The sequence below is a fragment of the Prosopis cineraria genome, unplaced genomic scaffold (genome assembly GCF_029017545.1).
Source record: "Prosopis cineraria cultivar Desert tree isolate PC_DT_omini unplaced genomic scaffold, ASM2901754v1 PC12, whole genome shotgun sequence".
Classification (NCBI taxonomy): domain Eukaryota; kingdom Viridiplantae; phylum Streptophyta; class Magnoliopsida; order Fabales; family Fabaceae; genus Prosopis; species Prosopis cineraria.
In genome coordinates this window covers 38,902,962-38,928,651 of record NW_026555343.1, presented here as the reverse complement: position 1 = coordinate 38,928,651, position 25,690 = coordinate 38,902,962, and the positions used below count along the sequence as shown (strand labels likewise).

The 25,690-nt window shown below is 30.5% G+C and overlaps 1 protein-coding gene and 1 pseudogene across 1 annotated transcript; both read left to right on the top strand.

The window, feature by feature from the left end:
- Positions 1–957: 957 nt before the first annotated feature.
- On the top strand, positions 958–3,510 carry LOC129288763 (protein IQ-DOMAIN 6-like; annotated as a pseudogene).
- Positions 3,511–21,538: 18,028 nt separating this feature from the next.
- LOC129289621 (transcription factor MYB26-like) lies at positions 21,539–23,528 on the top strand. Its single transcript, XM_054926418.1, has 3 exons — positions 21,539–21,739; positions 22,027–22,156; positions 22,258–23,528. Exons 1-3 carry the CDS (start codon positions 21,607–21,609, stop codon positions 23,102–23,104), a joined length of 1,110 nt encoding a protein of 369 aa, XP_054782393.1. The 5' UTR covers positions 21,539–21,606; the 3' UTR covers positions 23,105–23,528.
- The last annotated feature ends 2,162 nt before the right edge of the window (positions 23,529–25,690 follow it).

Sequence of the window (25,690 nt, the reverse complement as noted above, 5' to 3'; positions counted from 1 at the left end):
TTATTTATTTATTGTATTATTTGTCGAAAGCAGATCATCAATGTGATAAATAAAAGATTCATAAGATTTTCCTTTGTTTGCAAACAAATTCTTTTGATCATTTTTCTAACTCCAATGATTTCTTTAACTTTTTAGGGTGTCAGTCTTTTCTGATTAAGAGAATTATATACAAGTTACTCATAAAATAATTAAATACTACAAACTCTATTCATAACTTAGCCAAATAAAATGATAATTAATTAATAATGGACCTCGTTTAATTGCAATGTGAGTAATCTCAGCACAATTCTCCCCTCTCTCTCAACCCCACCCCCCTCCAAAAAAAAACAAAAGAAAAACAACAGCAACAACACACGCACGATCTCAATCTTTCTAATAAAGTTTTAACCACGATTGCATGACGGGAAAGTTCTTCAGGCATGTTTTATTTTTCTTAGGTCATTTTGACTTGGTGGCTATAAATTTCAAGAGAGCCCTTGAGAAAAAAGGATTAAAAAAATAACTCAGTACATATTAATTCTTCTTTGATTTCTTATGTAGGGGTTAACCTTTGGCCAAAAAATGTTGGGGTTAATCTCTCGTCTTTTACTTGAGCACTCCACATCACACTTGTAAAGGATCTAATTCCTGTTTACCCAATGTGGGTACATTTTGGGCCATATGTTTGGATATGTTGATATCCATGACTTCAATTTTGGGCCCAAGTTTCTGGGCAACGTCTTGAGTAGTTTGGTCGTCAAAGCGGGCTTACTAAAACTATGTTAGCCCACAATATATTAAACCTGCTCAAGTTTCTGGGCAGCGTCTTGGGAGTTTGGTCGTCAACGCGGGCTTACTAAAACTATGTTAGCCCACAATAAATTAAACCTATTTGCGGTTGGAGCTACAGTGCCTCAATGACTCTGCAAGAGATTGTGACAACGACATATGAACCATTGTCAAATCGGAGGGAGCGTGGGAAAATAGACTGGGAAAAGTCTTCGCAGATATCCGTTACATGTTCATCGATCCGCTTTTTCTACAAAAGAACATTTAAATTTAATTTCAAATTTCAAAACAATTTTCAAGACGCTCTCGATTTGTCTCACCTAGTCACCTTACTTAATAAAGCAGAGCAGAGGAAGCTCCTCACTCAGAAAACCCCAGAACTTGTACCCTCTATTTCTGTCTCCATTCACGTTTTCAGAATCTGCTTGATCTCGGATCTTTTTTTCCTGCAAAAGGGTAATCTTTATCAAATGGGTGCTTCAGGACGATGGTTAAAATCCCTCATTTCTCATAAAAAGCCCTCCTCAAATGATCCTGTAAGTAACCTGACTATGTTCTTCTTGTCCTGTTTGGTTGTCAAGAGTGTGTTTAAAAATTGTTCTGGTTTTGGATTTTAAGGAGAAGGTTGGCGATAAGAGTAAGAAGAAATGGAAGCTATGGAGAAGCTCTTCAGAAGGTTTTGGATTTGGGTCCTCCGCGAAAAACTTGAAGAAGGGACGCGATGCTGCATCCGAGGATCTGATTCATCTACGTTCGTGGTGGATGACTCACTTGCTTCTGCCATGGCTACTGTGGCAGTCCGAGCTGCTCCTAAAGATTTAATGCTAATCAAGAATGAATGGTCTGCTATTCGCATTCAATCTGTGTTTCGAGGTTTCTTAGTAAGTGGGATTTTCACTGCTCGGCTAATTTTACTATGCTTCAGCCAAACTAACTATGCTTGTTGTCCTGCTTTTCAAATCGTTTCCCACAAATTTTAAATGTTTGAAGTGTTTATGAGTATCTCATCCATGAACATTTTAGTAGCAGATATAGCTTAAGTTTCATTATAATCATGCTTAAGACATCCTAATCTTAACACAGTTTTTACCGGTAAAAGTTCACTTTTTCTGTGGCTTTTGTAGAGATATTAATTAGTGTGTGTATTGTTTTATTAATTAGCTTGAAATAAGTTCATTCATGTCGAATGTTGCTACTTGCTAGACCTAATCATATTTGCAGCCTTTGAAAATGCTCTTGCTTGTGTGGGGGTTATAACAACAAGATGTGTTACTCTTTCGTTGGAGTTGGAGTGTTTGTATCTCATGTATGAGCATTGTTTTTTCCCCCCACTGCCATGAGCCACAAATTAGTTATTCATTGGAAACTAATTATCACCATATTAGTTCCAGGATTTGAAGAATAACATCAAATAGATGATTCACTAATGTTTTCCTTATCCTTGTTGAAGGCTAGACGAGCTTTGAGGGCGTTAAAGGCAGTGGTGAGGCTGCAAGCAATATTCAGAGGGAGACAAGTGAGAAAGCAAGCAGCCATAACACTAAGGTGCATGCATGCTCTTGTTAAAGTTCAGGCACGTGTGAGGGCTATGAATGTGAGGATGTCTCCAGAAGGGAAGGCCGTTCAGAAATTATTAGATGATTATCGCAGACAAGCTGCTGATCCTGTTAAGGAGGCTGAGGTCTCGTATTATTCAAGCTCTTTACTGTTTGCTTCTAGATTTTGTGGCATCCACTTATGTGAATGAGGTGTTGTTAACATGTACAAAGATTTTGTACCTGAAATTTCCAGGAAGGATGGTGTGACATTCCAGGAACTGTGGATGAAGTTAAAGCAAAGATACAGATAAAGCAAGAGGCAGTCATCAAGAGGGAGAGAGCAATGGCTTATTCTCTCTCTGCTCAGGTAACTTTTTTGAAATATCAGCACAACATGGTCCTCCAGTAAAAAGATAACATATAAAATGATTTTTTTTTTTAATTTTTGTTTCAACAGTCACGAGTGAGTGGCAGTCCAAAATCAAGAGCCACAAAGCCAGTGAACAAGTGCTTGTTAGAGCAATGGATGACAGCAAAGCCATGGGAAAGCAGGTTGATGGAAGGTACAACCTATTATGGCCAGCCTGACATGACTCCATTGTCCAGCAAAAGCAATGACCTTGTTCAAGAACGACAAGGTTTAATCAGAGCAATGAGGAATGGTGTGACCACAACTATTTCCAATTGGTCTCTCACGACATGTCAATCGACTCTGACATCATCTTCTTCAACCTCGAGTTCTGAATGCTGCACGTTAGATGATAGCCCTGGATCATCAACTTCATACTCATCCATGATATCACAATCTGTACCATTTAGCAGCAATACTCTTGTGCAGGAAACAAGAGAAGAAAGGACGGTTCATAGACCTAGCTATATGAATCTGACAGAGTCAACAAGAGCCAAACAAAGAGCTGGTAGTGGCTATATGAATCTGAGTGGAGATTGTAGAAGTATTTATTCTGGTCCTGATCCTTCAGTTAATTTGTGGAAAGGTGTCTGTGCAACGCCTGAGATGTTGTCTTACCAAAAGAGAAACTTTGGGAGACAACAAAGGTTGGCTTAGTCAACCTTCCAAGGATGTTAAATTTTCAACTTCTTGTTCATTGTCACCTCGACATTGTGAGAGTTGAAGAAGAGATAGTAGTGTTAGTGTAGAGAATGACTTATGGATAGTGTAGTGAATACAAGTAGTTTTTATATCCTTTTTTTTTTTTTTTTTAATTAAGAACTAACATCCACTCCTTCATGCATTGTTCCGGAGCATTTCCTTTATATGTTTAATACATACCAAGTATTATTCTTAAATTTCGATAGTTAATTATACAAAAAAAATTAAAAAAATTGCTTCATGATATCAATGAAATGAAATTATAATGCAATAACCTATTACAATGAAAATTACATCAATGCCTGCAATAATCGTAAAAGTGAAAAACCAAATTGAAGTACGGTATAATTGTCATTTTCTGTCCTTTGAAAAGAAACACTATCTCATCTCTCTTGCAGATTACGAAATATTTTTGGATATAGCACATTAATAATTGTATTTCTTTGGGGTTTTTATCATCATATAGCAATGTTTGTAACTTGTTTTAACAAATATAATTTAACATGACTTAATGATTGACCTTGGTTTTATTAATACCTAGAATGGATTTATGTCTATTCTATAGATTAAAAATCTTCTAATAAAGATTTGAACTATTCAATGTTATAGTTTTCAATCACCAATTTTTCTAGTTTTGTTATTTGAAGGCAAGTTCTGTTACAATGTCTTACTGTTTGATCTATATTTCTCAACAATATAATTGCTACACCAATTGTATTTTAAAAAAAAAATGGTGCACCAACTTTTTCACATGAACTTGTGTGGAGGTAGTCCAAATCTATTTATTGTATTTAAAAATTCTTTTGTGTAAAGATGATCAAATGAATTCATATCTTGTGTAGATTTGCAAATTGAGTCTGAGCTAAAGTGTTCAATACCATCTCCTGGTATTATTAAACAAATGTAATTATTGATTAATTCATTGTTTCTATTGTAGGTGCAAGTATAATTCTATTTGTTGAGGTATCTATTGTTTGTAATATTTGCTAATAAATTTGTATAAATTTCTTCTACAATTTCTTGCATAGGATTTGTGTAATTTGATATCAATTTATGTGAATGAGGAATTTCAATTTATGCTATGCAATGATTTGTAAAATCAAAATATCATTGCCAAGCATAGATGTTGTTATAGACAATTAGTTACATATGTTACAATGAAACAATAACAAGTCATGTCTCAAAACATAAAGTTATATGAATCATATGATCATATAATTATACAGTTGATGATGTAGTATATTGCCTTCATCCGAGTTTGTAAGATACTTTTGGTAAAATTATGCTACTAATAAAACTCATTATATATATTTTACAATATTATTTCCTTTGGTTTTTAATATAAGGAAAAATTAACCAACTTTACACTTGTTAAGAAATGTTAGTAACAATAACTTTAGAATTGTGAAAAAATATAAATTTTTGATTTTGCCCCTCTTTTCAATTAATAGTCATAAATTGTTATCTAAATTCAAACAATAATAAATAAATAAGGGTAAAATTGAAAAAAAAAATTATTAATGCTCCAACTTTATCTTATAATAGTATTAAGGATTAAAAAAAATTTCAAATTTCACATTATGCTAAGCACGGGAGTATATTTTCATAATACAAATATGCTTTTTAATAAAATTACGTATATCAATAAAATTTATTAATATAATTTTATTTAGAAAACATTAAATAGAGAAAGAAAATATAAGGAAAAACTAATCTTTTGATCTTTAAAGTTTTTATTCACTTAAAATTCAGTTCTTCAATTATGATTTAGTGTAACTTAATTTTTGAACCTTTAATTCACATATAACTTAATTTAAAAAATTTTCATCATTTATAATTTCAACCTCATCATTCATGACTCATCGTTAGGTCAACATAGAGTCATTCTACATGGCAAAAATTATCAATAGCTTAAAAAAAATTACTTATATGGTCCCAACTCAATTCCACGTGGATTTTTTTACGTATTTTTTTTATTGCAAATTGTATAGCTCCGTCTGTCATCTTCTCCAATCTCCAGTTTCTCTTCTTTTCTCTATCTCATCATGCCTTCTCCTTCCTTCCTTCCTCTCCTCCTCCTCCTCCTCCTCCTCCTCTTCTGCTTCCCACCCACCAATGCCTTCTCCTTCTCTGCATTTCGTTCCACTCTTTGCTTCAAACAAGCTCTAACCTTAAATGTCACTGCATGCTTTCTCAGCAGAAACAAAAGAAGATGGAGACAATGAAGAAAAAGAAGAAAAGGATTTGACCAAATCCTCATCGGTAGTCGCCACAGTGTTGGTCCTCGTACCTTTTCTCAACCTCACTCCTCATCTGTTCTTCTTCATCATTTGTTCTTTTAACAGAGTTATTGACAATTTTTTCCATGTAGGATGGCTCACTATTGACTCAATGATGAGTCATGGATGAGAAGGATAAAATTATAAATGATGGATAGTTTTGGAGATTGAGTTATGTATAGGTTAAAAGTTCAAAGACTCAGTTACATCGAATTATAATTGAAGAATTAAATTTTAAGTGAGTTAAAATTTAAAAAAATATTAATTTTTTCAAACTATAGTAAAGAGGGAATGGTAATATTGTATAAGTATAATTAGTGAAACCTTACTTTTATGATCGTATATGATACTGTGAGACACAGCATTACCCCAAAAGTGTCCGAAAAAAGGAGAGTATTTCTAATTAGAGTTATTTACCCCTGCTCAGCGTATTTGTAATTAGCTCCGTTTGTACTTGTCAGCAACATTAATAACTAGATATAGATTAATAATATATTTATTGGCCAAAACGGTGTCAAATTTGAGGGGCAAATAAAAAAAAAAAAAAAAAGACCTTGACCATCATTGGCTGCAACTGTAAGGACCAGACACTGATTTTTCCCTTTTAATTTTCATGTGAGTTTATTTAGAGAATGAGCTTTTTGCTACAATTTAGGACAAAGGTCAGAGTCAATGGAAGGGTTACTGCCCAGCGTCCAAGAAGAAATAAGTTAAATGATAGACTTAAATGTTATGCTGCTTCTCTGACAATCTCTAGAATATGTCGAATGTCCTGGATTACCTTTGGCAATTTTCAGGCTAAAAAAATTGAGCATTTTTCAGTTTGGTATCAATACGAACAAGATCCTGCCTGGAATATTTAAGATGGATCAATTTCGATTTTGTAACGAACGAAGTTAGTCACCCAGATGCCACGCTACAGATTCATAACTATTTCCAGACCTTTTTTTCCCCCAAAATCATTGAGTATATAATTTGGTTTCTATCGGGTGGAGTTTTATTTTGTATAATGTTTTATTGAAAAAGGAAGAATGGAAGATAAGTCTCTTCCAAAAAAATAAATGACACGACAATAATATAAAATGGGACAATTATTTTAAGAGCAAAAAAGAGTAAATTGACTCTTAAATTATAGGTTTTAAGGCATCTAAAATTTAAAATTTATTTTTTTTATACAATATTCTCCTTCAACTTTTAAAAACAGTATAATTTAACTTTTATTATTAACAAAAGTTAATTTTAACCATTAGTTAATCAGAAAATGACAAAAAAAATTTAAAAATTGTAAAAAAGAACAAAAAAGTTACTAAAGGACCCAAAATTACATAAAATGACCAAGAAAATTCTATTAATCCTTTTTTATCATTTTCTATTCAACTAACAATGTTAAAATTAATTTTTGTCAATAGCAAACCAACATTAAATTGTATTGTTTTTAAAAGTTGAAGAGAAACACTACATAAAAAAATGAGTCTAGTGTCCTAAGCATTTCCAAACCCATAATTTAGAGTCTACTGTTATGTTAAAGTCTACATGAATTTATCTGACTTAAATATTATATAAAAGAAAAAATTGATTTCTAAACTATAAGTTCAAGAGTGTTTGGAACACTAAATTCATTTTTTGTTCAATATTTTTCTTTAACTTTTGAAAATGATATAATCTGACCTCTATCATTAACAAAAGTTAACTTTAACTATTAATTAATTAAAAAATGACAAAAAAATTACCTCAAAAATTGCAAAAAATTAGAAAAAAAGACCTAAAAATTGCAAAGAATGACATAGAAAATATAGAAAATAACCAAGAAAATTTTCTTGGTCATTTTCTTTAATTTTTGAGATCTTTTTTTTGTCATTTTTTAGTTAACTAATAGTTAAAGTTAACTTTTATTAACGATATTTCGACATTGGCTAAATTGTATTATTTTCAAAAGTTAAAAAAAAAAAAAACAAAACATCATTGCATAAAAAGTAAACCCTAAACCCTAAACCCTAAAACAAAAGTTTAAAGGTCAATTTGCTTGCTGTTTTACCCTTAAGTGTTTTTAGGAAATGATCATAATGCCCCAAAGATAAATAACAATTGCAGAGTTAAAAATAACTACTTTTACTAACTAAAATAAAACTTTTACTAGTATAGGAAATGACTACTTCCGTTTCTTGATTTTGTAAGTGTTGAATCATGAAGAAAAATAATAACTTGAGAGTAATAAATAATACTTTTATTAAGCAAATCGTCACTACATCTAGATTAAGTTTGTCATCTAATGACTGGAGTAATCTCTTCTTAATTAATAATCATAATAATGATGCCTTTCAGTTGATCATGATCAGTTGCAATTCCAAATGCCTCCTTCATAGATTCCACTCAACTCAACTTTTGTACTATTAATTGTGGTAACATTTAGCTTTTTCATGAAGCCTTTAAATAACATAATCTATAAGAGGAATCCTTGATCATTAAGCCACCACAGGAATGATTCATAGACTCTGGAGGATTTACATTAAATACAACTTGCGCTTCATTAGATGAAAGTGAATATTACTTGGCCAGTAGGATTGAGCAAACAATATTTTCTCCAACAATTTTTGCCAAGACAAAAATTATGTATCTCCTTGGACTGCATAAAATTTGGAAACTCGTAAAATAATTTTTACATATATATTCTTTTCGGTTTTATTATAAATTATTTTTAACATGTTTTATTATTATGATGATACATGATATACTAATGCATCTAAGTTTAGTGACATATCTTAGGACACTGCTAGTTTGTGTACATAAATGTAGGTGAAGCATAGACTAAATTAGATAATTAGTAACCACTATCTATGCATCTTCATGGGATCGATTTCGTAGTTAATTAAGACACTATACTAGTTGGAAAGACAATATATTTTATTAGATTCTTGTTCATTCAATTGATTAAATTTATTTAATTTATGTAAAATATAATTCAGTAATGACACAAGGTAGGTAGCATGAAAAGCAAAGTATTGAAAACCAAATCAATTCATTTAATTAAATTGGTGAATTATTAAACTAATGTTTTAACCGATTTAATGAATGCTTTGTTCATGGCCTTTTTCTGATGACCACTTAACTATAATTTTACTCATTAACTTTTGAACTAATGGCTTTGCAGGTTCAATATTGATCCGTCCAATTCTTATCATCCGATCTTGAGTACCTTGATAAAGAGTGATTCTAGTTGACCAAAAGATCATCTTTTACTGCTTTGGAAGGTAGCCTGATTCACTATTAATTCTGGTCACCAAACTCTTTTGTATGGTACATGAATATTGTTCAGCCCAAAACAGCAGCGAAGTAATGAACTATCGACATAATAATATCCCGGCTCCATGAAACGTCAATTCATTATATTGACCAGATGCACCTTTTCTCCATAAAGGAACAATATAAATTAAGGGTAAAATAATAAAAAAAAATCTTGTGGTCCATAATTGTGAAATTATGAAACTGCAACATAATGTGTACTGTATATCTGGTCCAGCCATTCATGCTTTGTTCATTGGACCACTTTCACTACGGTCAATCCCTTTAAAATATTTGATGCATGCATCGATCACTTCTGAGCAAAATATTTTAATAAACAGAAGATATAAATTAAAAAGAGTAAGAAAAATTAATTAAAATATTTTATTTTAACTCAACTTTTTATCAGAATCTCATATCTCTCCATTCCCCTTCAACCAAACAGATTCTGAAAACACTGACATCTAAATTACATTAAACAAACAGATATAATATTTATAAGAATACCAAACTTAACATATATTTATCGAAATTTTAGGATATTATAGAGGTGCGCATCCCTTTCAGTTCATCCAAACTAATTTAACGTAATTGTGTTGTACATTACAAAGACTAAAGTACATAAAAATGGACTCAAACAAATCTCTATTTAGTTTATGTATAGTTAACTAATTAAGTTAAGTTCATATTAAATTAATATATCCAAACCAGATACCAAATAAGAAAGTTGGTGTAGATCCAGGCCCAGCAGCCCAGGCAAGCATAATAAAAATCATCAGCGACTAATAGACCACACATGATGAAATGGTTCAAGGGTCAATTTCAGATGCAGATACACACATACAAACACATGCACGTACGGAGGGGGGAGAGATATATGTATTTATTCTGGTAAGGTTTTGAACAATTTGTGACCTTTTTTTTGGGGAAAATCACAATTAAAGATATGCGAAAACTAGTAATAACCATTCAAGACCTCAAAATGTTGAAATTAATTAAATTCCAAAACCATGGTCTTTTTTGCAGTTTAGAAAAATAATGTTTTGACTAAAACACCCGGTCTAAAATGCACATTTAGTCACTCTTACTTTTAGGGTATTTTAGTGATAACAATAATTTGTAAATTGCAGAAAAGGGTCTTGGTACTTAAATTAATTAATTTCAAGATTTTATGATCCTCATTAGTTATTACTGATTTTTGCAAGTCGTTATTTGTGATTTTCCCTATTTTGCCTATTGTGTAGAGGTGTTTTTTATTAGAAGTAATCATGTTCAAGGCACAATGAGATATTAAATATGGGCATTCTTCCTAGTAAAGATTTAAATTTGAATGGTCACGCTGTGAAGGATTAATTTCTTCCACTAGACCTAACTTTGTTAGTTACAATTAGAGTATCTTAATGTCTTTAATTCGTGAAAGGTTTGACTTCTCCGCTACATCGTGGCTTACGTGCTCAGGATGAGATAATGCGCTAACAAATACAAGGAATCAGGATGCCGCCAAAAGTTGTAAAATTTATTCAATCTGTCATTTGATGGGAAAATTTTCCAGGTCAGGAAAACGAAAAGAGAAACTTAAACAAAGAAAAAAAAAGTGTGGGAATCTTTTTCCTTCGATTTGGAGTACTAATTAGGTGTGCAAGCTTCCTTCCAAATGAGGGCATAGAAGAAAAGCTGCAAGATAATTCATGGGCGCATTAGGGTTGGGTCCTCTATGACTATAAGGGTCATTTTCTGGGGGGGGGTGTGTGTGTGTCTGTGTGTTCCTTTATTTGTGGGGTAGTTTTGGTTTTGTTTTGTTGCTTTAAAGAGAATATAACTTGTGGTTTGATTTTTCTTTATATGCCCATATGGTAATTATTTGTGCTGAAAGGACGACCAATGTGGCCCTTGTGTGTCATATTGTTTTCAATCAGTGATTGACTTGCGAAAATTCAAAATAAAGTTTGTTTAATTATTTCTTCCTTTTTTTATGACTAATGAAAGATTGATTGCCAAATGGGAGTATGAAACACACCTCATGTTACCTTTTGTCCACATATCCTTTAAGTTAAAACTTGTTTATCAACTTTTTCCCCCCTTCATCGTCAGCTAGCAGCTTGTGCCTTGCTGTAATAGAATGAGTAATTGGGTAGCCTCGTGAATCTTGTGAAACCATGTAATTATATTTTTTTTAATCAGCTGATCATCTGCTTAAATTCACTAATCACATACTGTAAGATGCACCATGAAATGTTTCTGCACATATATACAAGTCATTTTCTTAGTATGGCAAAATATATATATCTACTGTATTTTGCTCTCAAAATTCAACAATTAGATGTCTCTCTCATTTTTTTCCCTTAATACAAGGGCTAAGCCGGAAACTAACTTGAAAGCTAGTAGGATCAAATTCACAACCTCCTATGTATAGGGGTAAGTATAAGATCACTAGGTCAAGGGTTATTAGCTGCTATGATTTATCTCTATATCTTAATAAAACGTAACTTCTTAGGAGATCATGCATATATACATATACATATCCATATAATTACCCGCTTTTACAAAAAAAAAAAAAAGGATCCATCGGTATTCTAGGTGTTGAGATAGAGTATATTAAGTTAAAACTGTAAATTAGAGGTGATGCTGGTCCAGTAATGTTAATAATTACTCTGCAGATTCAGATTGCACGAATTGTAGCTCTAGTTTATCCGTATATTCAAATTAAGGACAATAACTACTACTGCAAATAATATACCGTTAGACACGTGACAGAATGATTGGATAATTAAGACAATATTGACAAGTTTTTATCAGAAGATAAAAATTCAGGAATGAACGTGTCAATATTTTGATATAATATTATAATAATGGCCGCTATGCACCAACAAAAAGTCGCCTATACTATATATGCAAAATATTCAATTCATTACGATTCACCGCACACACACACACGCACACATATGGTATGATAATGCGACTTGAAGATAGGTTTGTGTAAGCCAGAAGCTACCCCTTGTTTTTCTGTCTAGGGTTTGTCAGTTATATCTCAAGGGGACACTGATCTTGATCTCTTTTCTGATAATAGAGAGGGAATCCTGATAGATCCCTCTCATAATTCATGAAGAAAGAAAAAAAACCATGAATTAAATTTTTTGACTGAAAATGACTCTTACCAGATTGAATTCAGTCAGAGATCATGTGAGGACAAAGAATTAAACATAGATATCATATATCAATATTCTTTCATGGTACTTTGTTTTTTCTTGTTCTGAGGAGCCAAATTAAACACAAAAAAAAAAAAAACCGAAGAACTAATTTGACAAGAACAAGAGTCCTATGATAGCTCAACAAATAAAGCAAAATAGAAAGAGTAGTGTTTAATGTTGCATGTGCAAGAATTAATTATATAGGAATCTTGTTTATTATTAGAATTAGAGAGCAAGCTCTTTCTTCTATCACAAGCATTCCATGCTGCAAGCAGCTAGCTAGCTCTTACTTTTTCTTCCTCAAGCAACAAGTATATTACAGCAAACCCTAACTAGTTTGCTTTTTGCAATCTGGTTTTTTTATTCCAGCAAATCATTTTGTTTTGTAGCTTAATATCTTACTTTGAAGGTCCTGCATGCAAAGATTTTAATTATATATATGGAAAGTTGCAAACTCAGAAGAACATACATTTTATATAAGATTTTATAGCTTATATATGACATAGCAGTTTAAGAAATTGTGATATCTATTATAAAAAACTTAAGAGCTCTCTTGTGATAAACTGATTGGAAATAACAATAGTTGGACAAGAGAAGATAGCTAGTGACACTTACAGAAGATGGATTGTAATGACATTTTTTGTTTCAAAAAATTTTATTCAAAGATAAGTTACTTATGAAGTTCAAATCATACAATTGTAAATATGAAAATTACGCACAGTTGCAAATTAACTATATATTTAAGTTTGATAGGTCACACTTAGTTATTTGCAACTAAAAATCTCATATTTGCAATAATTTATGCAGAGAATGATAAAGAGGTCTCAAAAGGAATAATTAATTCAAATTAGATTTCAAGTGTCAAATTTTAAAAATTTATAACTTAATCTCTCAATTTTGCAATTCCATTATGATGAGTTTGCAATTTATATTCCAAATTTTAACAGAAAAATAATTTTTTTATTATTCAACCATATGAAAATTTAAAAAGCAAGTTGTAAATTCATCACAACGCAGTTGCAAAATTGAGAGATGAACTTGCATATTTTTAAAGTTTCGCACTTGGGACCTAACTTAAATTAATTGATCATTTGAGATCTCTTTGTTATTCTTCCTAATTTGTACGACTGTATGAGTGTGTAGGAAGATAACATGTGAACCAACATATATAATTAATTCTTAAGCATTATTTTCTTAACCCTATAACTTTGTATGAGTGTGTATGACAGGACATAGATGATCTCTTTCTTTCTTTTTAATATAAGGAGTCATAGGCTCTACAAAGAGCAATGAATATCTCTCCAGTGGTATTGAAAATCAGGTAGACTTTTTTCAACTAAATTGGAACATATATAAGGACTAGCTCGACCAATTACTTGCTTAAGTGATTAGAGCTTCTACTACTTACGCTAACTTTGGTTGGTAGTTCATATATGATTTCTAGGGAACACAAAAAAAAAACTAAATACAAAGAAATTTGAAAGCAAAATTTAATATATGACAACCATATATACAAGTTATCAAACTCTACTAATTATTTTTTAAAAAATTTGAGTTAATAAGTTGAGTAAAGATCATATTTAAGGCTAGTAAAACTCACAAATTTTTTGCGCAGATTTTTTTTTTCTAAACATAAAGAATAGACTCTACTAACAACAAAGAATATATTTCATTCAAGATATTGAGAGCAAAGTATAAACTTCTTCTAACTAAATTATTACAAATATTGATATTCCAACTCCAACCACTTGTGATAGCCTTTACCACTCACACTAACTTTAATTAAAACTTGAATCCTAGAACCCATCAATTAAACAAAAAAGAATGGCACCTAAGGCCCCCAAATCAAAGAAATTTTCACCTAAGACTCTGAATTGATTCTGCAAGCAAATAAGCCTTACATGCAAATATATTTGATGGTGAAAAGACTCATTTGCCGTTCATTTGAAATGTACAAGTTTTTCAGGTAGATGTATGTTTGTATATAATATGACAAAGTCCATATACTAATAACATAATATATATAGTATGTGTAATTTAGTTAAATAATAATGTACAAGTTTCCTAATTGTATGAATGACAAAATGTTCATATATAACATGACAATTAGGTCTATACCTTAATAACATAATGTCCGTTCATTATACATAATCTATATGATTTAGTTGAATAATAATGTACAAGTTTTTCAGATGTATAAATAATAAAATATCCGTATATAACATGACAAGGCTCATACATTATCAATACAATGTCTTGTGCACGATGTTATTTTTTGAAGAGAGACAAATGAGTCTTTTCACAAGAAAACATATTTGCATGTAAGGCCTCTAGGCATAAAAAAATAAATTCAGAATGTACTAGATCTTAGGTGCTAATTTATTTGATCTGGGGTCTTAAGTGCTATTCTCCCATTAAACAAGCATAATTCCCTATAAAATGTGCTACACTCTCTTGTCGGTTCTATTAATCACATGCTGCTTTGGTTAGAAAATCAATGCATAAACAGGATGTAAAACATACGATTGTCAATTAAGTTACTTTGGTCAATAAATTAATGTTGGAAAATAACTCAAAGTGGCCGGCAGTTAGATTCCTCTTGTTGTCCCCATTACCCTCTTTTCAGTAGGCAGAGTTTTCAGAAAACTCCCTAATATAATATAGATTTAGCCCCCAAGGAAAAAAAAAAACAGAGAAAATGATTAAAATGGAATTAACGTGTTTTTTATGATCATTGAAGCCATATACTTAATCGATCTGCAAACAAAGCATTGTGATCTCCTTAATTATGTAGGCGATGTTTTCATCGTTCACATTCTTATTAAAAGTTAAGCCACATTACTTTATCTTAAAATAACATAGGATTAAAAATTGGTATATAATACCAACATATATTGGTCATAGTAGATATGGCTATGGCTATTTAAGCGCTTGATCTCGAATTCGACTTTGTGTAATTGTAGAGAATGTTTTTAAAACAGATACCCCCAAATGGACCCAAGAAAGATTAAATCTAACCCAATTACATAATTTGACATGTTTTTTCTTGCATGTCTAGAATTTTTAAATATAAGCTGTGTACCTATGAATATTATAATTTAATTTGATAAGTATCATATTATGATTGGCCAAAAAATAAATTTCACAGTAATATAGTTTTCAATTTCGATATATGTTTCAAAATACACACACTCATATTGATAAATTGAAGGGTTTAATATGTATCTACCAAAATATTTCTCTTAACCACTTTATATACTCTACGTAGAAGTATGAATCATAAATGAAAGTAATTGCGAGCAGTTACAGATTTTATATCCCCCATCGATCATCTATTATCCAGTTGGGTTGATAATGCAATTATAAGTAAAATTAATTATATCTAACTAAAATTAAATATTTTTATTTTAATCCGAATTTCATGAAAGCACTTTTTAACATTTAAAGTCTCATATTGTAATATAATTTTGCAAGATTCTAGTTTAAGTTTGAAAAGTTCACAAGTCCAGAGGCTACACACACACACACACTATATATATATATATATATATATGATCAGATAAAGTTTGGACATTGAGAAAAAAATTGTGGCTCCTGTTTTGAATAGAATCAAGCTCTGTTGGGAAAAATAATAACTGAAAATAACTGGGCAAGTTGATATACAGTTTAGATGATTTCCCGGTGGAATCACGATTTTAGTCCAATGAAGTGATTATATTAGTTAGGAGGTAACTTATAGACAATTAAATTGAGATGTTTTATGTTTAATGAATCAAGTTAAAGGAAAAATAATTTTTTTGAGGGATTGAAACAAAATTGTATCATTGGAAGAGATCAAACTGCAAAAAAAAAAAAAAAATTAGAGGCCAAATTATTAATTGATTTCCAAAAATATAAAAAAAAATTGATTGGTTGTAGTTATAAATTGTTTGAAGATGTAAAAAAGATATTTATTATGTTGTTTAATACTTGAGTCAATATGAAAAGCTTCATGCAAGTTGGATAAAATTGAGCATATTGATAAAGTAAAAGAACCTATAAACTTAAATCTTGAGATTATCTGTTAAGATGGTGTCCTTTTGACTTTTGTTGCTCTCAACTAGTTATGTTTTTCCTTCATTTTCAAGTGGTGGGTTCAAGTTCCACACAAAAATAAAAGATAATGCGAAGGTGATCACAATTTGTATTGTTCGTTGAGGTTAGGGTCACAAACATAAAAGATAAAGTGCAGTTTGAAAATGCTTGCTGCATGTGAGCTATTTAGCTTAAGAAAACGAAAACTCAGATACGATATGATATATATTAATAAACGTAAAGAAAGACTTTTACATCATATGAACAATGATATGACACTACAACAAAGTATTAGCAACACGTCAATGCAAATATATTAACTTGATGAAAATGCGTTGACGCACACGTCTGAGTCGGATAAGTATGAGTTCAGCTTGTCTTCTCTTGAACTCTCTCCTAACAACTTTCATTTCAAGAAATATATATGTGTGTGTGTGTGTGTGTGTGTGTGTGTGACTATTTGAATCCAAAGAGTATTCTTTTTTAATCTGTATTATTAAGTTTCGAGATCTGCACAAAGGGACGATGATATGTTATTGGTCCTTTTAAGGGACAAATATTAATTTTTTAAGGGAAAATAATCGTATTCATTTTTTGAATAAATGTTTTCTTGTTATCTTACCACATTCTTAAGTAATCTTCATCTTGCTTATGCATGCATTTTAATAACTTTTTTGTACCTTGAATTTAATTTGGGAAAACATAACTAATGGTCTGTACAATTTTATCATGTTATGTTATTAGTCCTTTTAATTTTTTTTTTTTTCATGTTCCAGGTTTCTATAACTTTTGCCTTCTACAACGTTAGTCCATCTATTTTTAAATTAAATATACGCAAAGGAATGATGATATGGCACTGACAATTTTAAATTAAGGCATTACAAGCGTTGTCACCAAAACAATCTTCATGAAAAAGTATTTTTTACCTACTGCTAATTCAAATTTCTAACCTATTGTATTTTAAACACATTAGCATCCTCATTAATGTTGTTAATTACACATCAAACAATTTTACACTATTATTAGTATCATATCATCATCTATTTGGGCACATTTAAACATAAGAAGGTTGTAGATGCAAAAAATTAAAGGAACATGAAACATCAACAAAATATAGGAACCGATAACAAAATGTACTAAAATTATATGGGCCAATAATTATATTTTTTTCAATTAATTTTCTTCGGATGATTTTTTGATATGGCTATCTAAGTGGATTATATAAGTCCAATTAGGAGTAGTTCTCCCAAAAAATATTTTCCGCTTTCATATTGACTCAAATTCGAAGCCTTTCATGCATATATAATATTTGTGATCTGAATAAAAAATATTTAAGAACGATTTGATAATTAACAACATAACCCATTGTTCTTAAATAATTATTGTTATAATTCACTTGAACCTTCGGATAGTCCAACATCGATCGTGGTTAAAAGTGATAACAACTTGAATAAAAAAAACTCAATAAGTCTCGAGAGTTATGAATAATCAATATATATATATATATATGATGTGCAATTAAGTGTTGCCCTTGAGTTTTGGAAGCCATCGATTGTGATATTTGCTGTAATTAATTACCAAGATCAATTAAGCGGCAAACATCTTTCTTTTGTTAATGCAGGGCAACACTGTATTATTTTTAAAAATATTGGGGTTATATTGTGCCATCAAATATTTAAAAATATTGATTCCACCTTGGTGAATACTTCCAAGGTAAATTTATAGTTTAACTAATATTATAATTTCCTTGGTCCTTTTGGTAGGTCATGTTTTAGAATTAATTTACATATTTTTTTTTCTAAGATGTAGTTCTCACACATTTTAGTGTATTTGATACCTTTTTTTTTTTAGCAAATGAGTATAATAGAGAGAATGTTTATTTTTGGTGTTATTTAATTAGAAGTAAAGATGGTGACTTGTGGAGTTAAAAAAAAAAAAAAAAGATGAAAGTACTTGTACACTTGTATTCCCTCCCACTTTCTTCACTTAGCTTGTAGCCTTGTATTTTCTCCTGTCATTTTTATAAGACAGTATATGAGATATTTATTACTTTCTTCATTTAAAATTATAAATTATTTTTTAAAAGGTTAGATATTAAAAAATATAAGATATTTTTAATCTTTTAAAGTGTAATCATTATCTTTTTTTTAAGATGCTCTTATTAAATAAATAATTTTGTATTTATTTTAAGGTAAGACACCCTATTAAAGAAGGGTAAATATAAAAAAATAAAGTTAGTTTAAAGATAAATAACTACTTTATTGGGAGGTGAGATTTGATAAAAATACCTTATATTTTTAAATGAAGAGAGTACATCTTTCCCATATTGCTTCTATTTAATGTGTTAATTCATTTTATTAGAAATTATATCATGATTTTAAATAAGGATAAAATTAAAAATTTATTTTATTTTTAAATAGAATTACTGGATTTTAAGCATCTCATTGTTTTTATTGATGATAATGGTGGAAGTGTTTGATAAAAACGACCTGGAGGAATAATTCACCAAATGATTAATACAAGTAACATTAATTAATTCCATAATCTTCTTGCTAAAAACAAGTTCAACCATACTAATCAATTTTAACAAAAAAGTTACCAATATGGAACATAAAAAATAAGTCTTTGAATAAACTGTTTAGAACTTTAATTCAGGACGAGTCACTCTTTAACTTACAATAGGAATGTTTGAAAGAAGAATATAATCTTAATCAAATCCATGAGAAGTTTGATAAATATATAGGTTAATTTTGCATTATAGTACTAATTTCTTGTGGTCTAAGAATTGAACCTCACTTAAAAAAAAAAAAAAGGTAAAGAATGTGGGTGTGAGAGAGAGAGAGAGAGAGAGAGAGAGCAGAATGGTACTGCATGATGTCACTGTGGAGGGCCAAGTTGCTGGAAAAGTAGACAGCTTTTTGGCAGTAAAGATAAAAATTAAAGTAACTGATGTAATCAAAAATAGAATTCAGCCCTCGTTGCTTCCCCTAACTTCCACCTTTTTTAACCTTTGAAAACTTTTGCATCTGCTATAACTTTATCTAATATTTTCAATCAAATTATTGATATGAGGTTTATTTAATTTGGAGACATTTCCATATGATTTGGAGCTTTTTACATATATATTATCACAAAAAATGAAGAACTACAAATACAATTATATTGCAATATATCTTGCACAAAATATCTTTTATTAGATACATTTTTGATTCTATTTATAATGTAGAGAAAGAATATTTTCTTTAATTATATGTATAGGGAACCTCAATAATTATTATATCTATCTTTACTCTTTTATCTCTATTCAATGTTAGGAAAATTATCAAATACTAGAGTATTTTATTTTTAAAGTATGTATATTTAATACGGATAAAGTTAAAAACTTGTTAAATTTTTAGACAGAGTTAATAAAATTTAAAATTTTTCTTAATTTCAATGAAAATTTTAAAAATAACTTATAAATAAAACTGAAGGAAGTATTAGTTTTACTATCAGGTCATCATCAAATAATAATGGCTTTGATGAATCCCAATGGTTGCAAAAGATCTAACCATATGGGATTATTTATTATTCGGCTAAGCAACTAAAATCTTCAATACTCAAAGGTTAATCTTTTTCATCCCTATATAGATATAGTCATATATTCAAAAAGAAAGTAACATTACATGTTATCAGGAAGTTAAGAAATCAATCTATAATTTTTTTATATATTATTCATTTATTTCCTTTAAATTTAATTTATTTATCTTTTTCTCTGTCTCTCTTTGTGAATGTGTATTATATATATAATCATTTTATGACTGCAGAAAATCCACATTAATGAATGTGTTGAAACAAAAGAATGATCCTAATTAGGAAGTACACAAAGAGCTATGTGGTTAAACCATATATCCACACAACTATATATCAATTGTTCTACCGAGATATATATATTTCTTCCCTTAAAAATATAAAATATTTTTTAAAGGGTTGGATTTTTAAAAATGTAAAGCAATTTTAATCTTTTAAAGTGTAATTATTACTTTTTTTAAAAGTGCCCCTATTAAATAGATCACTTTATTTTTTTTAGAATGAAACACCTTATTAAATAAGAATAAATGTAAAAATATAAAGTTAGTTTAAAGATAAGTAACTATTTTATTGAAAGATGAGACTCAGTTAAATATATCTTATATTTTTGAATGGGTGGAGTGTATAGTTTAATTTAACATTCTTAATGTGCAAATATGTTCGAGTAGGTGAGACCCTTCAACACAGAGGGTTCGACAACCTAAATGCATGACATGTGCATTGGCTTGCCTAAGGATCCATTACAAGCAGCACAATTTCTATCATGATACTGCTAGCCATTTTAATTGAGTATAATTGATTATAAAAATAATTAATTAACATAAGTAATTTTAATTATAATTAATTATATTATAATGCAATCTATTTAGATATTAAAATTGATTTCAACTATACAAATTACCATAACAGATATTACTTTTTAAAATTAAATTATTGATATAGTTGCATTTAATATTATTAAATTTGTTAAATTTTAATACATCCGTCTTAAATTATAAAACACTTTTGAAAGAGTCTCTCCGTCCCAAAATATAAGACATTTTGGTAGATTAAGATGTCATTAAATGCAACAATTTCAATATTATCCTTTCTTTTTCTATAATTAATTTCTATCTTTTCTATTTTCAATATATTAAATGATGGATATTTTTGAAAGTTTATATTTTTATTTTTAAAAAATAAGGTTGTTAAATATATTTAATGAGATTTATTGATATGTGAGATTTTATCTAAAAATATCTTATAATTTAAAATGGAGGGAGTACTTAAGAAGTAAAATATATTATTTAATAGTAAAATTAAATTTATAAATAATCTGTCAGAGCTTATTTTAAAATATGATTCTGGCTCAATAATCAATTATCATACTTTTTGACTGTTTGGGTAATTTTTTTTTAAAATCAATTATTTAGCCACAAAAATTGACTATATTATCGATTCAAATTCCAATCAGGCTATGCACCATCTTTTTGCCTTTTCCCAGAAACCCCTAATTAACTATGGCCCACCATCACTGTAGATATCTATCCTCCACATTAAAATCACCACGCAACTCATCCTCTTTTTCACACCCTAAACTTTTTTTTTTTTTCCCCTTTTGCAATAGTTAATTGTGATCTTTTCAAAATAGCTGGCTGGCGAGAGCTTATTGCTTTGTCCTCTCCCTCTCAAGTTTCTTTATATATAATTTCAAAGCAGATCTTGTTTTGCACATTAATTGGATGTACTATAGTACTGGTACTGCTGCTTTCAGAGAAGTGAAGAAGAAAGAAGAAAGGTTAAGCCAATTTGGAGGAAGAATGGGTCATCACTCTTGCTGTAACAAGCAGAAGGTGAAAAGAGGGTTATGGTCACCTGAAGAAGACGAGAAACTCATCAACTACATCACCACTTATGGCCATGGTTGCTGGAGCTCTGTCCCTAAACTTGCAGGTTTCATATACAATCCCCCCCCCCCCGGGATTTCTCTTCTCTCTTACAGCTCATGATGCTTAATTACTTTTGTAGCTAGTCTGATACTTGTGCATCAAACACAAGCCAACAATAACGTTTGTTTGGCTTTCAAGCTATTAAACACTTATTTACAAAGATGAACAAGTCATGTAATTAATGTGAAACATGTGGGTAAATGCCATATGGTGCTTTATGTTTGTAGTTTTAGATTGCAGGATTGGTTCTGAATTTATTATATATGTTGTTTAATTTTCTTAACTGTGCAGGACTTCAGAGATGTGGCAAAAGTTGCAGATTAAGATGGATAAATTATCTGAGACCTGATTTGAAACGAGGAAGCTTCTCTCCACAAGAAGCAGCTCTCATTATTGAACTCCATAGCATTCTGGGCAACAGGTGATCAATTAACTGATTAATTAATTGAATGATTGATTGATATTATTATTGTTAATTAATGTTGCTTGTTTAATTACTTTAGCAATATTATTAATTAACAGGTGGGCTCAGATAGCAAAGCACCTACCTGGAAGAACAGACAATGAGGTGAAGAACTTTTGGAATTCAAGCGTCAAGAAGAAGCTTCTTTCTCATGATCATCATCTTCTTCTTCTTCCTCCTTTGGCCACTTGTAATGGTGCTTCTGTGGAAAGCTTCTTCCCTTTCACTCCAAACCCTAATAATAACAACATGATCTTAATCTCTCACCATAATCATCATCCCCAAGACCAGATGTACCTTCCCACTTCATCATCACCACTGATTCAAGGTTTTCAATTTGATCATGAAGCTTCTGAAGATCTTAAGATAGGCAATCTCCTTCATCTCCAGAATCCTAATTTGCAGGAAATTACACCATCCAATGGTACTATTCCATCTTCTTATAATGAAGATAGTACTTGGTCACTGGTAAATCATGAAAATAATCAGATTCCCAGAAGTGATCATACCAATGACCTGTTATCCCCACATTACATTATTGATGAGAAATTCATGAACCCAAGTCAACCTGTTGATCCTAGTACTGGACAGAAATTAATGTTTCAGAGTTCTGTCGAGGATTATAATATTGTTTGTGGCGTCCCGTATTCATCTTCATCTGGTTCCCAAGAACAAGACCCTCTTGTTGCAAGAATCATGCAGAGCTATCCATCTTCTGGTTTTGGCTATCCACAAGATCAAAGTCAAATGGCTGACATGGCAGCCAATCACATGGAGTTCATAGAAGCCATCATGTCGTCGTTGCCATTATTATCATCATCATCCTCCTCGTCCCCGTCCCCACTGTCATCGAACAATCAAATTTTCGCAAATACCCCTAATCTTCCTTCATGTTGGGAGCCATGAAGATCGATAACTCTGATCTCAAGATGCTTCTGAGTAAAACATTAGTTTGATTCTTCGAACATAACCTCAACATGAATTTACCTTTCCGAAGTTTTCTGCTTGTATCACTTTAATACTCAAGTGTATTATCATTTGTTTCAACCAGTAAAATATTCATTCATCTTTGAAAGGCTGGGTTGAAGCAAAATCAAGTGTTGAGTATTGGAGTGATTAAAAACTTTTGAGGTTATGTTTGATTGAGTCAATTGTAATTTTACTCGTTTGATTTATATATATATATATATATGTATAAAGTAACGATAAAATTTAGAGATATGGGACTCTCATTTTGATGTACTTATTTATGAATGCTATATCGTAACTTTGTCTGATCAGTTGCTTTTTCAGTGAATATCACAGTCATGCCTGCTTGTTCACTTCAGACTCTTCCATAAGTAGTGGATGCTTACTGAAGTTCCATAAATATGCATGCAGTCTCTTGGTTCTTTGGTATGTTTGTCAACTAAAAATGTTAGGAATGGGAGTGAATGCCCACCAGAGAGAAAGATTGTTAAATTATCTGAGTGTGTGTGGATGAAAAGCCTCAAATTGAATAAAAGTGGATTTAATAATTCATATAAAATAAAGAGAAAGAACCCATTTGTTTTCTCCTTCGTTTCTGGACGATCGCACTTCATTCTTACAAAACAAAAAAAAAAAATTGGAGCATTGTGGGGAGTAACTCTTACTCTATACTATATACATTAACATATTCCATTCCCCCCTCCCTCTCTTACACACACAAATAATGGTCAACTTGATGGCACTGGAGGACGAGGTGCCTTTAAAACAAAAAATCGGGAGGCTATACCAGCAAAGGGTTGTACTGGCTATTTTGTCTCATAGCATGCTTTAATAATTTCCAAAGTTTATAGTACCAATATAGAACTTTCTTGCGATTGAAGGTTTTGATTAAAGATTCCTAGGCATTGTTCGGCGAGATTATAGACTTATGATTCGACATTGAAGAAACAAGTCCATGAAAACAATTGTAAAGCTAACTATAATAACATTTTTAACAATTGTAATTAGTTTTTTCAGGTGCCCATTCGAGATTAGTGGTTGTTAAATTTTTTTTTTATTTGTGGGAATTAATGTTAAAAATATGTCAATAATTTATGAAACTAATTAATAGAAAGTAAAGTTGTGTCATTCATTAACATTTCTTTCAAAATATCAGCCTCAAAAATTACATCTGCATGCATTGACTTTGTGAAAGAGTCCATCCTATCCTGTCTTGACATTTTGGTTTCATACATCTTTGCTTATAAATTAGATCAACTTTTGAAAAAAGAACGTAAAACAAAGAGTCATTTCCAGCTCGAGAAAGAAAACAGAGGAAAAGATAATCGCCCTTTTCCCCACCAATTCATTCTTCGTTTTTTTTCCTTTCATTGTTTTTAAATTTTTAAAAAAACCATGTGCTTTGATAATTACTCTCAATCAATCAACCAGAAAAAGAAATTTTAAACCCTCCATACTCATCATAATATAATCATCCATTCAAAGAGACAAGAACATTAAAAAGAAATCATGACCGCCCTCTTTTGTTTTCTTTATCTTTTTTAATATATTATATACATAGTCACTTTTATAATTGCAGAAGATTGTCTGTAATCAATTCACTATCATAATATTGAAAATTAGGTCTACTTAGCTAATTTAACCGATCGAAAAACTGTTCAATCAATGTTTAACTAGTTTAATGAAATGCTTTATTCAAAACCAATCTAACCACAATTCAACTACTCCCTCCATCTCAAAATATAAGATACTTTAGGTAGATTTAGGTTTCATTAAATGAATCAGTTTTAATATTAAACTTTCTCTCTTTATAATTAATTTTCGTCCCTTTTCTTTTTAATATATTAAATGATGGATATTTTTAAAAGTTTATATTTTTGTTTTGAAAAGATAAAATTATTAAGTATATTTAATAATATTTATTGGTATGTAAGATTTTGTCTAAAAGTATCTTATAATTTGGGATAGAAAGAATATACTTTTAATTATTAACCCTAAAATTAGTGTCTTGACTGGTTTTATAATTAATCCAATTTTTAGTACCTTGTAAAAAAAAAAAGGAGGGCTAATGGTGAGATGGAGTTAAGAGGCAGCAAGGTAACAAGGGGGAAGCTCAATAATGGAAGGGCCCAGAATTTTGGAGGTGGACTGGCTGCCTGTGATAAAAATCTTCTTTGGATTTCAAGGGACAAAGCTTCAACACTCAAAGCTGGCCCTTTCCCAGCATTCCAATCAGTTTCCACATTTAAGAATCTTCAAAAGTCCCTTTTGCTTTCTCATGGCCCATCTTCGTCTTCTTCACACTTTTTCTTCAACACAGGGTAGGGTTTCAGCATTGCGGAAAACAGGTAACACCACCTTTTCTCATTGACTTTGTAACATCACAAGCCTTCGGATTCTATCATATGCACTATAAGCTGCTATTGCTTTATCTGATATCTTTCACACTGGATCAAGATTTGTGAATATTGCACTAAAACATGGTAAAATAAAATGCATATATTCTATTTCTTATTCAATCAT